The sequence below is a fragment of the Atta cephalotes genome (assembly GCF_000143395.1).
Source record: "Atta cephalotes unplaced genomic scaffold scaffold00028, whole genome shotgun sequence".
NCBI classification, from domain to species: domain Eukaryota; kingdom Metazoa; phylum Arthropoda; class Insecta; order Hymenoptera; family Formicidae; genus Atta; species Atta cephalotes.
Window position 1 is genome coordinate 256169 of NW_012130092.1, and position 13174 is coordinate 269342.

At 32.3% G+C, this 13174-nt stretch overlaps 2 protein-coding genes across 2 annotated transcripts in view; one reads left to right on the forward strand and one right to left on the reverse strand.

Moving 5' to 3' along the window:
- Positions 1-2855, forward strand: part of LOC105620623 — a 4361-nt gene extending 1506 nt beyond the window's left edge. The window contains exons 2-4 of the mRNA XM_012202113.1: positions 505-1045; positions 1208-1389; positions 1823-2855. Coding sequence (XP_012057503.1) covers positions 505-1045; positions 1208-1389; positions 1823-2240 — 1141 coding nt within the window. The 3' untranslated portion in view covers positions 2241-2855. The remainder of the gene's footprint in view (positions 1-504; positions 1046-1207; positions 1390-1822) is intronic.
- Positions 2856-6601: 3746 nt separating this feature from the next.
- LOC105620624 (dynamin-binding protein-like) lies at positions 6602-11153 on the reverse strand. The gene is made up of 9 exons (XM_012202114.1): positions 11064-11153; positions 10790-10967; positions 10521-10639; positions 8981-10438; positions 8717-8866; positions 7845-8465; positions 7569-7751; positions 6884-7489; positions 6602-6796 (listed from the first exon to the last, which is right to left on the reverse strand). Exons 1-9 carry the CDS (start codon positions 11151-11153, stop codon positions 6602-6604), a joined length of 3600 nt encoding a protein of 1199 aa, XP_012057504.1.
- Positions 11154-13174: the final 2021 nt, after the last annotated feature.

Here is a 13174-nt window from a genome sequence, read left to right on the forward strand (position 1 = left end):
TATATATATATACTACGTATATATATATATATTATTATTATATTATATATAATATATATACTTCTATACACTAATAATAATATATATATATTAGTGTGTGTGTGTGTGTGTGTGTGTGTGTGTGTGTGTGTGTGTGTGTGTGTGTGTGTGTGTGTGTGTGTGTGTGTGTGTGTGTGTATGTGTGTATAAAAACTATATTGTGTATTATATACAAAATAATATTGCATTTTACAACGTAAATATTGCATTTACTCTGAAAATTTTGGTCCAAAATAGAAGAAAGATCCTTTTATAACAATATATTATTTTAAAAATTGCTGTGATTTATGACAATTATCTGTATACAGCATTAGACGCATAGAGACTTATCACTTTTGCATTAAACATAACACTACTAAGTATCCAGTAACAACAAATAATAATACGTAAAGATAATAATATAGGTAGTTGAGGAGAAATATCTTCCAATTGCAAAAGCCTCATGTTACCGAATTTGTGTTACAGAGAGAAGATGAATAAACTGTGCCGTCAACTCTCAATCGAGAGCCCGAGCGTGACCGGTCGGGATTGTGTTTTCAGCTTCGATGTACCCGTGCCGGATGTGCCAGCGCATGGTGCTCGCATCCGGGTGGTGTGCGCTGGTGCTTGTTACCATCCTCGACGATCGCCGAGTCTGACTAGTTTGACCTCGGTCTCGAGTGGCAGTAGTCTGGCCGCCGACATATCCGTAGAAAGCGATTACCCGGTATTTATACCGCATCACGGGGTACGCGACGCTGCTCTATTCCCCGGTTACGAAGTGGCTGGCGTGATCGAATCGTTTGGCACCGAGGTACCTGAAGACCGCGAACTTGCTGTAGGCGACCGCGTTATTCTTTATCCCTATGATGGAATTCCCAATGGTTACGTCGAATATCTGGTAGTGCACGACCTCAAGTACCTGATCAAGCTTCCGGACAATATGTCACTTAGCGTGGGAGCTATGCTGCCGGCCGGCGCGCTTCTCGCCATGAACACCGTCTTCGCTGCGCACGAACACGTGCAGGTATAGATAAACAATCTTTCATATTTTCTTATTTTTATTAAATTAAATTAATAAATACACTTTAAAGATACGTTTATAATAAATTATCTGACAAAGCTAATACTTCAGAAATAAATGAGGTTTCTCTTCGAAGCTTTCTTCATGTATGATAAAATATTGCAGGCATTATTGAAGGAGAGAGGTGAAAACAGCGTGTGTAAGATTCTTGTAGTTGGCACAGGTGGTCTTGCCTTGTGGGCTCTCAGAATCGCATCGTATCACTTCAGTAACATGAGAGATAGAGTTACTACTACAATAGCCACTCTTAAGGACGATGGTCTTCTCATAGCTCAGGAATTCCAACGGTAAGTTTATTCAGTTGATTCATTATTATTAAATTCTCATAGTGGAATAGAATAGTTATTAGATAATTGTTAATTATTAACTTAATGCCCCGATATTTTACTTTTTTATAATTATTATTAATTAAGTTAATTGCAATTGTTAATAGCAATTGTTAATTAGTTAATTAAACAAGATTTTTACGATAGTAATAAATGAATTCGAACACGCTCCCGTAAAAGTACGAAATTAATTCTAGTATCATCTACACTAAATTACAATATTTACATACAAATTATTGGCTGTCTTTTTCTCCCTCTTAAGAAAAACATTAAAAACTAAAAAGATCAATGAATGTATTTTCAAATTTAATGCTCGTATACGATGTCTTAAAAATTCAAACATTTATCATCTTATTTTTTATTTATTCAGCAACAGTCGGCATATTGGTTACAGGGTGAACGTAGTACAATGGAACGAGGATCTTTATGAGAAGCAGTTGATCGAACGCACGATGGATGCCTGTGGTGGCCAAGTAGACGTAGTAATCGATTTCGGCACGACATCACGCAATCTTCATCGCAGCATGCAATGCCTAAGTAAGGGCGGTGTAGTGTTTGTGATCAAGGAGGTCGCAGATCGACTACTGCCCAAGTTTAGCCGACGAGCGGAAGAGCGGCAGCAATCTATTAAACCGGTAGAACCGGGTACTTTGGAGCAATTACGGGAGCTGGTGCAACTAGTCGCCTCGGGCGACATTGAGCCGCCTCCGCACACTGTGTATCCCGCCGAGGAAGCTCTGGACGTCGTTCAAAAGCTTTGTCACTCAGAGATCCAGGGCCGCGCGATTCTTCGCTTTTATCCCGCGGACTAGAAGATTTTTCGTTAAAAGATTTCTCCGTGATCGCAGATTAGGCGATAGATTCGACGACGACGATCGAAAAAGTCCGAATCCGGCCCGGATGAGAGTTGTTGACAATTGAGAGTTATTATGGCATGTGCGTTTCGAAGTTTTTAATATGTAGCTGAGAAGGACTATCGAGAACAGAAGTAACTATATTGCTTCATATTAAGGGCCGGAGATTAGATAAAACGTTGATACGTGTATGTCCTATAGGGCGATAGTTTGCGAATGAAGGGACTTGACAACTACAGGAATGGTCTTCGTAGAAATGACACGTGAAGAGATTTGATCTATCGGGACAAAAAGATCTCACAAGATTTATAAAAATTTGACAGTACACGAATAAAAGAGTTGATGAAAGAATGACGTTCTGATTTATATGGTTGATCAAATATTAACTATTAATTTGACAGAATTTTGTAATAACAATAGTACGAATACTTTCGAAATACTTTCGAAATACTTTCGAATCTAATTTAATTTCATCAGACTTTTCGTTGATTGACAATTCTTTTTAATGCTAATCAAACGTGTAATATTTGAAGGAAAAAGTTTTCATATAATAAACGAATTCTTTTCTGTAAAGAGCTTTTTTTCGAAAGTTTGCCAATGAAATGAAAAATATTAGAAAATTATTGTTTAATATTTTAGAGATTATCTCATTTTACAGCTTTCTTTTAAATAATGAGCAATTAACTTTCACAAATGGGCAGAGATAAAAATGTCAATCCATTATACGGTCATAAGATAACAGCCTAGATAGCACGAAAAAATGACGTAAAGCTGTCATGCTTAATAAAAAAGGACATTATCATTAAAGAAGCGATGCTCTCTATTTTCTTTTAATGGATGTCTAATATTTGTCGTTTCTTGGCACAAAGTAAAGTCCAAGATAACATTACAATGTATGCATATTTGTGCCGAACGCACTAATACAATTATGAACAATTAATGTACGAGATATTTTGTTTCGTATTCAAAAATTCTTAAATAGAAATATGCTGATTGGAGACACAAAGCAATACAGTTGTGTGTCTCGTCGAACTTCACACGTTCGTGTGAAGTTGTGGTATTAAAACGGTTATAAGATAATTTTGATGTGTGTTGATTATTTTTACTAAGAATTCAAGAGTACCAGCAACTACCTACAAAATAGTCATATTAACTATACTGTTTTTAATATTTATATTATAGTTAATACGAGTACTTAAAAATCGTTGGTGCCTAGAAATAGTGATAAAAAAAGGATTAAAAAAAGAAATGAAATATAATTGTATTAACTATACTACTTTAATCATAACTACAAATAGCTAATAATGGCTATTTAAAGTTGCTGGTATTTATAGAAACATCGACAGCATGAGAAGAATTAAAACTAATATTTTTGCTGAAAACATCTGAAGAAATGTCGAAAAAAGTCTGTATTCATATATTTAAAATGCATTTTCAAATGATTTTTGTTTAATTATATCAAATGTGTATATTGTTGAACAGTTATATTAAAAAAATGTATAATATACAAACGTAATAAGAATACAGACCGGTTAACAACAGGGATACATTTGATGTGATCAGAAGATTTTAGGAGAGACAGATCATTCGTTAATTATGTGATGAAAACTAGCAACTTTATTGAACACGCATTTATTTCAAGCGATATTCTTTATGATGTTGGCGGCGTATATTGCTATGTATTTTAATTATCTAGAAACTTTGTCGCGATAATAATGGTGACAAATTGATATCGTAATTATCTGAAATATACAGAGTCACTATTAATTGTCACGAATGTTCCACAATAATTAATTGAAGGACACCGTTGAAGATACTGCTGACGCAGTACAAAAGTGTATTACTGCAAAACCCGAAACAAGTCCGATATTTATGAGCACACTTCAATGCATACTGCAATGAATATTGCAGCACAGGATCAAACGTGTATATTCAATGTCAATTCAGGAATAATATTCGATCGGATGCGCTTGTACGAGCGCCTAGAATAAGTTCCCCGTTAAGATAAGGATGTTGAACTGTAATAAATATCTGTCCTACCATAAAATGACACGTCACTATAGCGAGATAATCCCGAAACTTAGTTAAATAACGTGAAAACTAGGAATACATTATTAATAAGATTTCAAAGTTGTTTCTTTATAAGGCAGGTACAGAAAAAAATAATCGCTTCATAAATAGACCTAAGAATAATCGCTTCATAAATAGACTCTATTTTTCATGATTTAAAAATCATTAAGACAAGTTCCTTCACAGCACACATCTAGTTAGCGGATATATGCTTTTTCAGACGTTCTAGTGTGAAAGAGTGAGATATATACCGTATCCGTACATAAAAATATTTTAATGAATATATTAACATATATGTTTAACTATATGTTTAAGTTTCTTAGTGTTTTCCGAATCAGAGGTATGTAAGGATGCTGAATTTAAACGCATCAGTGCTGACCATACCTGATATTTTCCTATAATTAAACTTTCTTCCGAGGTCTAGATGATCACCTCGCTACATCGTTAATATGCCACTTATACTATGTGAATATTTACGTAAGGTGCGTTACTTTATTTTAAGATTCTATCTGATATAATTGAGATTGTATTGAAAATGAAATTTGTCACATATGCAATTGTCATACATACAAGAGTGAACGTGAATTGCATTTCAAGGTCAAGAGAAACGAGTGATCGTATTAAATGACGAGTAGTTGCACGCTAACCGGGCCTTGCCGTCATATCTGCCGACGGTTTCGCGAAATTTAAACTTGACGTCGCGAATCCGAATCTTATCGCTAACCGACACAATAATAAGAGCATAATATACTTTACTGAGCGTGTACACTCGTGTCCAGAATATCTCGTTGATCGTCGTTTATCATTAGATCAGTATTCACCTTTTGCTTAGCGTAAGTTAATGTAAGTTCATTCGCGTAAACTTGCGACATAATGTTCGCGTAATAAATCGCAAGTTATACCTCAGAAAGACTGTTCTGTTTATTTTATATGGTATACTGATATACCTCTCATTTATTATTTTTTATCGTATAATTTAGGCGATAGCTGATCGTAGCGCATCATGTAATATTATTGTATTTACTGTTGATTTACTGTTGAACAGTAAACGCATTATTACGGTGATAATATAACCATATCTTATTTTCTTTTTTAAATAACTTCTGCGTTTTATTTTTCTAAATCTTTTTCATAACAATACATTCTATAATCTACACCAAATATTTCGAATTTGTTATATATGTTGCATTTAATTAAACTGTCGAGAATTGTAAATATAGTAATAAAAACGATTATTAAGAAAAAAATCTTACTTATATCAATAAGATATTCATTGCAGTACCTAACTACGTAATTCAGGTAATCTTAATGACATAACAATAATATATTATTCCTTGAATAGTAAGTATTATTTACTTGAAATAAATTGATAAAACAATCTAATATATTCCTACATACAACTAAAATAACATCGATTATGACATAATTAAGACTGGATCAGTGTTCTTTTTGTAACATTTTTATTAATGTATTTACCGTAAATATTCACATTTAATACAATTTTCGAGAAATATAACATTATATACAAATATATATTAAAAATTGCACATAAAAAATCGATCGTATAATTAAAATATGATTAAATTTACAAATAAAAAAATTATCACAAGTGTATGTATACTGATAGGCATATATTATTTGTTATAAAAATGGTCTACTGGATCACAATTTTGTTAGGCAAGAACATACATACGTGCAATTTTCTGTATTATAATATCAATTATTAATATCAGTTAGCAATTCTGTACAATTAAATGACAATTCAATTGTTACAAAAAAAAATTTTCTTTCTGATTTAGCGGTATCTTTTATACATGCATATATTACATTTAATACATTTATACATGAATATAATAAATCGATAATTCTATACATATGTAAAAATCTTAAAAAGTGTATAAATCAAATAATATATAAATCTAAGAACTAGTAAGAAATTTGAAATGTTATTTTCGAGTATTGATGTAAATATCTAATAATATTTTCGCTTAATCATCTTTTGAGATCTTTACATTTAATCAGATCAAATAAAAAATTCTAAAAGATTTCTTTTTTAACATAAAATATGAATAATATATTTTTTATGAGATAATCATAAAAAACTCAAATATTGATAAATTGATTGATTGAATAAATAGTAATAATTTCTATCAATGATTAATAATTCTGCAATCGAGCTAATTATCAGATCCCAGCATAAAATTGCGACGCTATAAATGTAAAACTTGTGCTTAATGTTAAGTTCATCGTTATGACTTTGGTTTAATGGGCGAGCTTAAATAATTCCGTGGAACGTAGCCTTGTTTACCATTACGATTCTCTACCAGCCACCATTCATCATTTCCTTTCTCATCATGAGGTCTGAGCAGTCTCAGCGCTTGACCGTTAGTAATAGGCAATGTGCCCGGCATGTTTCCAGCAAAATCGTACATCGCGTAGTAAAACTAAAATTTTATCATATTAATATAAAGATATTATTCCGAAAGATAAAAAATTATTAATATTCTATTATATTAGAATATTATACTAACTTCGCCGTGTATATTCTGTATATTCTGATACACCTGAACTCTTGGCGTTTCGGGAACATTGCTATAATTGTGATATACTTTTATTTCTTGATCTAATGAAAGCAAATCTTGTAGATGCGACGAAAACACTTTCTTGATTTCTTTCTCTGGAGAATCCAACGACATCAAATTTGGAGGGCTAGCACTTTTTCTGCCGGCAGCAGCAACATCCGATGTGATTTGATCATGCTGACTTTGTCGCTGAACCGGTCTCAGTTTTTGAGATGGCAAGAATCCTTGAGTGACTCCAGTGTCGACATACCATCTTGCCGGATTTCCCATTGGATCTTGCTTTTTTATAACTCCGACCAATGTACCTCTCGTAGCATCCACTTCCAATGTAGATGTACTGGAAATGTCCTCAACCACCACATATAATTTGTCCGCGGTGTATTTTTCTCTGAGCGAAGATCTCTGCTCTTCGGTTTGTTTAGACAATTGCGTTTGATCCTCATCTATTCGGGTATTCGTGCCAGCAAACGCAAAACGTGTTATTTGATTCCATATTAAATTATGATTTACAAGAAACGATTCCAGCACATCTTGTGACGATAGATGCGGTGTTGTCTAAAAAAGAAAATTATATTTCGTTCATTCTCGAATTTATTTTCATTAGACTGAAAATTTTCTATTAAAGTTTTAATACCTCGCAAAGAGATATATATTGCTTCGTAATTTTTCCGCTTAATAATTTTCGGGCGCCAGCAAAAGCATTTATACAATTAACCAAAATATTGGCTGCGGCATCCAACAAAATAGGTAATTCTTCCAACAATTGTTGATTCAGAGCTTCATAATTACTCTTAGCAGTAAATAATTCTTCTTGTATCTGAAATAACATAAAATGAATCAGATAAAATTATGAAAAAAATAATAAAAAAAGTTTACAATAAAGAATATTAAAGAATATTAACATAATTACAATTTTTGATTCTTTATATTTCTCACTCTTTGAAATAGCGGCGTCATAATCCAACAACTTATCATGCCTTTTTGATACCAACATCGCTGGCCCTTCTAACAACGTCGCTAAGAAATGTAATGGGGCGCTAACTGTTTTCTCAATATATGACTTAAAGTCCTGTATATATTGTGACCAAATTATAGCTCTTATGTCTTGCAACTTTTTCACTTCGGCAGTTGGACTTCCCTGATAATAATGAACTAACAATTCAGCTATCGCTTCACCGGATATAGCTTCATCACTCAGATACGTAATACATTGTTCAATATCTTTCACCAATTGCCATGTACATTTCTCTATAGATCGAAACTGTTTCTCGAGCTCCTCAAATTCGGTGTCACTCGCAACGTTTGTCAATCCTAAACTCGCCGACAATCGAGTGCTAAGTCTTGTTGACATTTTTGCCACAGAATGCATACTTAATTTTGACATTTTACTAAATAAAGTATTATCATTGTCTAAATACTTTGATACGATATCTCTTCTCCGTTTGTATTCATTGATATAACTGGCCACATTTGTCATAGCCTCCCATGCTTCCATTATGGCTGCTTTATCTGGATGATTGTCTTCTGTACACTAAAAATTATTTTCCATACAGGAAAATATTATAATGCAATATAACTTTGAATATATATATATATATATACATGCATATAAATATTTATCTAAAAAGTAATCTGAATTCAATTTCACAAATGCTGCTGAAATTGATATATATCAATTTATTGGTAACTTCATTAAAATATATTTCAAAATTAAACTTCCACTATCTTCCAAATAATCTATTTATATTCTTTGTATTTTGCGTAACTAACGCGATTACTTACCTTTATTAATTCATATAACATTAGAGGATACTTTACAATTCTTTGAATTGGCTTTATCAAAATGGAGCTCATATCAAAACAAGCAATCCGACGACGTAATGTCTCAATACCTTTGTTAAATACTTTCATGATCTCTTCATTACTTTCATACTAAAATACAAATGATTCGATATAAATAATTCTAACTTCAAATAACCATAAACCTTACATTAGTATATAATTTTCAATTAAAAATTTCGATTAAATTATATATATATAAAATACCTTTTTCAACAATGCTAACGCAGCTTCATGATTCCCACAATACTTAACATAAACACTTTTCAATTTCTCAGCCATTTTCACGAAACAAGGCCCTACTGTTTGTAAATTTTCATCACAACCTTTCATAGCTCTCAAAATCATATCCAATAACTCTTCGGCAACATGAATAACTTCCAAAATATTCCCAAACAGCGTAGCAACATCGATCCCTTTTGATTCGAGAAAACTTGGATTATGTAAATTAAATGTTTCGTATGTTAATTTCAGATCACGGACATATTCTTTTTCAGTTATAACTAATTCCGATATTACATTTTGACGTTGATCTGCATTCTTTTGTTTCATATTTACAATATTATTGATTGCAGACTCATTTTCCCACATTTCTTTTTTAGCAGATACTTCTCCATTTGCAATAGTTTCTTTCTGCAATGGCACTCTACCTGGAGCAGGAGCAGGTGGTGCTGGTCTGTGCGGTTGCGACATTCTCTTCGGTTCCTCATTCACAACAATGTTCGCTTCCTTATGTCTAATCATCACAAAATCTTCAAAGTCTTCTAAATTTGATTCCTGCAAACTATCCAATGAATATTCGGATATCGATTCGGAGCTCAAATATTCTCGTGGACACAAACCAATTAAACCATTCTTATTTTTCACTTTCACCCAATCCTCATTAGTCATTTCCAATACAGTGACACTCTCGCCCTCGTGGACATTTAAATCGCCATTCATTTGTGCATCAAAGGTATATAACACTTTTACAGTAATATTCGGTTCCAAAGCATCTTTTTTTGCAGGAATTACTTCAGATTGAATTTGATACTGCTTTGCTTCTGCACAATCAACTATTATGTTGACATAAGATAATGGAAAAATACCTTTAGTGGTATCGATCAGACCCTCTAACCATTCGGAATCAATGTATCTAGTGAGATGCACTACTTCACCGGCCCCAAAGCTCAGCTCATTTGGAAACTGTGCATTAAATGGATATAATGTTATAGCATATGGTTTAATATCAACTGAATTTGTATGACTATTATATTGTATGCTGTCTGTATTATTTGGTGTTGTTGGCAACATTTCTGGAAACAAGTCAAAATAATTTGGAGTAGGTTCAGTAGGCAAGTTTGCATAAGAATTTACAGAGGTTTCACCAAAATCTTTATAAATTGTGCTATTGTGAACTGTTGAGAAAGATGTAAAATTGTTCTCAGTTGTACATGTAATTTGTTCTTGATCAATTATATCTTGATCTTCTTCTATGTAGGATATAAACCCTTCGGGGATTATGCCTTCTCTACCATCTTCCGTAATTCCACGACACCAACCATCATCCAAAATTTCTGTGACAACGACCATCTCACCTGCAGTTAAATCTAATTCTTCGTCGAGTTGTGCCTTTAGTGTTGTTTTTACTTTAGCTCTTTTCTTTATTGATTTATTTTTTGTTTTCTAGTAAAAAGTATTCTAATTAATTAACAATTTTGTACACAGCTGATACATAAATATGATATAATCTCTTTTAATATTCTACCTTTATTAATGTTGTATCCAATTCCCATGTATGTGTTAATGGAAAAATTCCATTTTTGGAATCTATTCTGCCCATGCACCATCCTGAACCTATGTCCCTGACTCCAATTATGAGTTCTCCTAATAATGAGAGAATTTTTGTTTCAAGTACTATTTACAATATTGAAACTTGAAACCTATTGTTATATCTTCTCACTTTTGTTAAAACAATTAATAGTATCCTTTAAAAAGTTCACGGGGTAACAGCATGTCTTATATCAGTAAGCTTACCTTCTGCAAAAGACAAATCTCCAACTTCTTGTCCGGGAAAGGTGGCTATAGAAACAAACAATCTTTCTGTTTCATAAAAAGGAGGAATTTCCACTTTATGCAGGTGATTTAAAGGAAACTTGCCGATTCTGTCTTGTGATTGACCATGGCACCAGTGCTTGTCTATGATCTTATGTACCTGAAACGAAGATAACAGACCAGATCTATCACTTTTAACACTTGACTGCTCGTTAGACTAGGCTCGTTAGGTTAGGCGTTAAATGTTTGTTAGTACCACGAAATATTGTCCCTTGGGAAGACTCAGCTCTTCATCGACGGTAGTAAAGAAGTCGTGTAGCACCCTCGCCAGCGTTCCCGGCTCCATTTCCGCTGCGACACACTCGCATCCGTTGAACTTGCGATACTACGTCCAGTATATAACACTCGAGTGGTGGCGAGCCAGGCCAGCCTGGGCCAGCCAGTGGTGTGGCGAGGCGCCTGACAGCCGATACTGCTCCGATAAGTGGCTGTCACGTGGCATATGCTATTATTGCGTGGATTGAATTACGTAGCAATTAAATTATGTGCCATTATTGAAACAAAAACCGTCCGCGTGTCGAATAAATGAATGAAATATTAATATTTTTCGCAATTAGGATATGTTACCTGAGATAATAGATAATTGATAATGATCAATGACAATGTCGATCGAGAAAATTTAAATGTTTCTGTCAGCAATAAAAATTTTATAGCGAATTAGATTGAACGTAATGCGTATTGATATACATATTAAAGTCACCATATATAAATTAATATAAAAATGTATTTAATATAAATATAGAAACGGGTTAAATATAAAAACGATATAGATCAAAAAATCTTCAATACTTAAGTAAAATACGTTTTTATTCGAAATGCATAGCGTTTCACTTTTACACTCAGATTAAATCAGTAACAACGGTTTTAATATGCACCAGTGCGCACGAATGCGTCTAGCCGAATTCCCTATTAATCATTTATAATAAAAATTTTTTTAGCATTCAAAACTTCGTTTATAAACAAAATAAGTGCAAAATGTTCGAACGCCTTGAATAATTATTTATGCAAAATTTAATATTTTACAAATACAAAAATTGAGAATATAGAATAATAATAAGATAAATAGAAAAATATTTATAAATTTCAAATAAGTTTAATACGAAATTCAAGATAATCGTAATAATTTGTCAGAAATATAAGTTCAAGTGTTTTTTTTTTAACAAGGTACTTTACGCTTTACGTCACTTCATGTACGAGTTGCGTGTTGCGCGTATCAAGTGTTATGTCACGTAGTATTCGTGGAATCAGCTGAGCCGATTGTGCGGATTGCGTGGGATTGCGGAGTCAGCGGAGATCGAAGTCCCGCTTATCGTTCTTTATTTATTTCGTGTAATTAGAACGATGTATATTTAGTGTGTTAATATTGTACGATATTCTTATGTGCAAAATTACATCATGCGAAAAGGTCGTAGTCGAGCATTAATTGACGTATCTAGACTTATTTTTGCCAGTAGTGAGGTTAGGACAGCTGACATAACCTCGCATAAGTGGACCATCTTTCATAGAAAATAATAAAGAGTAAAAAGTAATAAAAGTAATAAAAAGTAATAAAATAATGAATGGATTTGTGTGATTTCTCATTATTTATAACTTTTAATATACCCATGTAAATCGTTTCTCTTATATATTTATTATATGTTTTTGCGCGACTCATAAAAATTAAGGAAAATTAAATTATTCCTTTTCTTTAAAAATAACACAAAAAATGTTTTTGAATTATTATTATTATAAATGAGTTAGATGAAGATTACTCTAATCAAAAACCAACTTAAGTGAACTAATTCACAGTCCACCAAATAGTACTTGTGTCATTCTTAAAATTTTTAATATAATTCTTACTTTCTACGAGAGTGATATTTTTAATTGTTTTTATAAATAAAAAGGAAAGTCTTCTACAGAGAATATTTAGATTTAAAACAGTTTTGATGATTGAAGTTTGAAAAAAAAATTGTCTTATTTTGAATTTAATCATAGCTAATCAAGGTAAATATAAACTGTTAGTAATATTTCAAGTTAGTCAGTTTTGATAAACTGTTCCATATTTACTATAATTTTTAGAATATCAAAAATCGTTACAATTAAAAAAGATGATTTTCAAAAATTGTGATAGAAAAACAAAAATAGCATTTAATTATGTTTCTAAGAATATATCTTTTTACCCATATTTTTTTATTAGTCAATAATTTCCTGTTAAATAGAAAAATAAATTTTTCTCTTTTCTCAAAACATTTAACTTTTTTCTTTGTGTCACATTTGAAGTAAGGGAACAAAAAAATAGATCTTATATATATATATATATATATATAT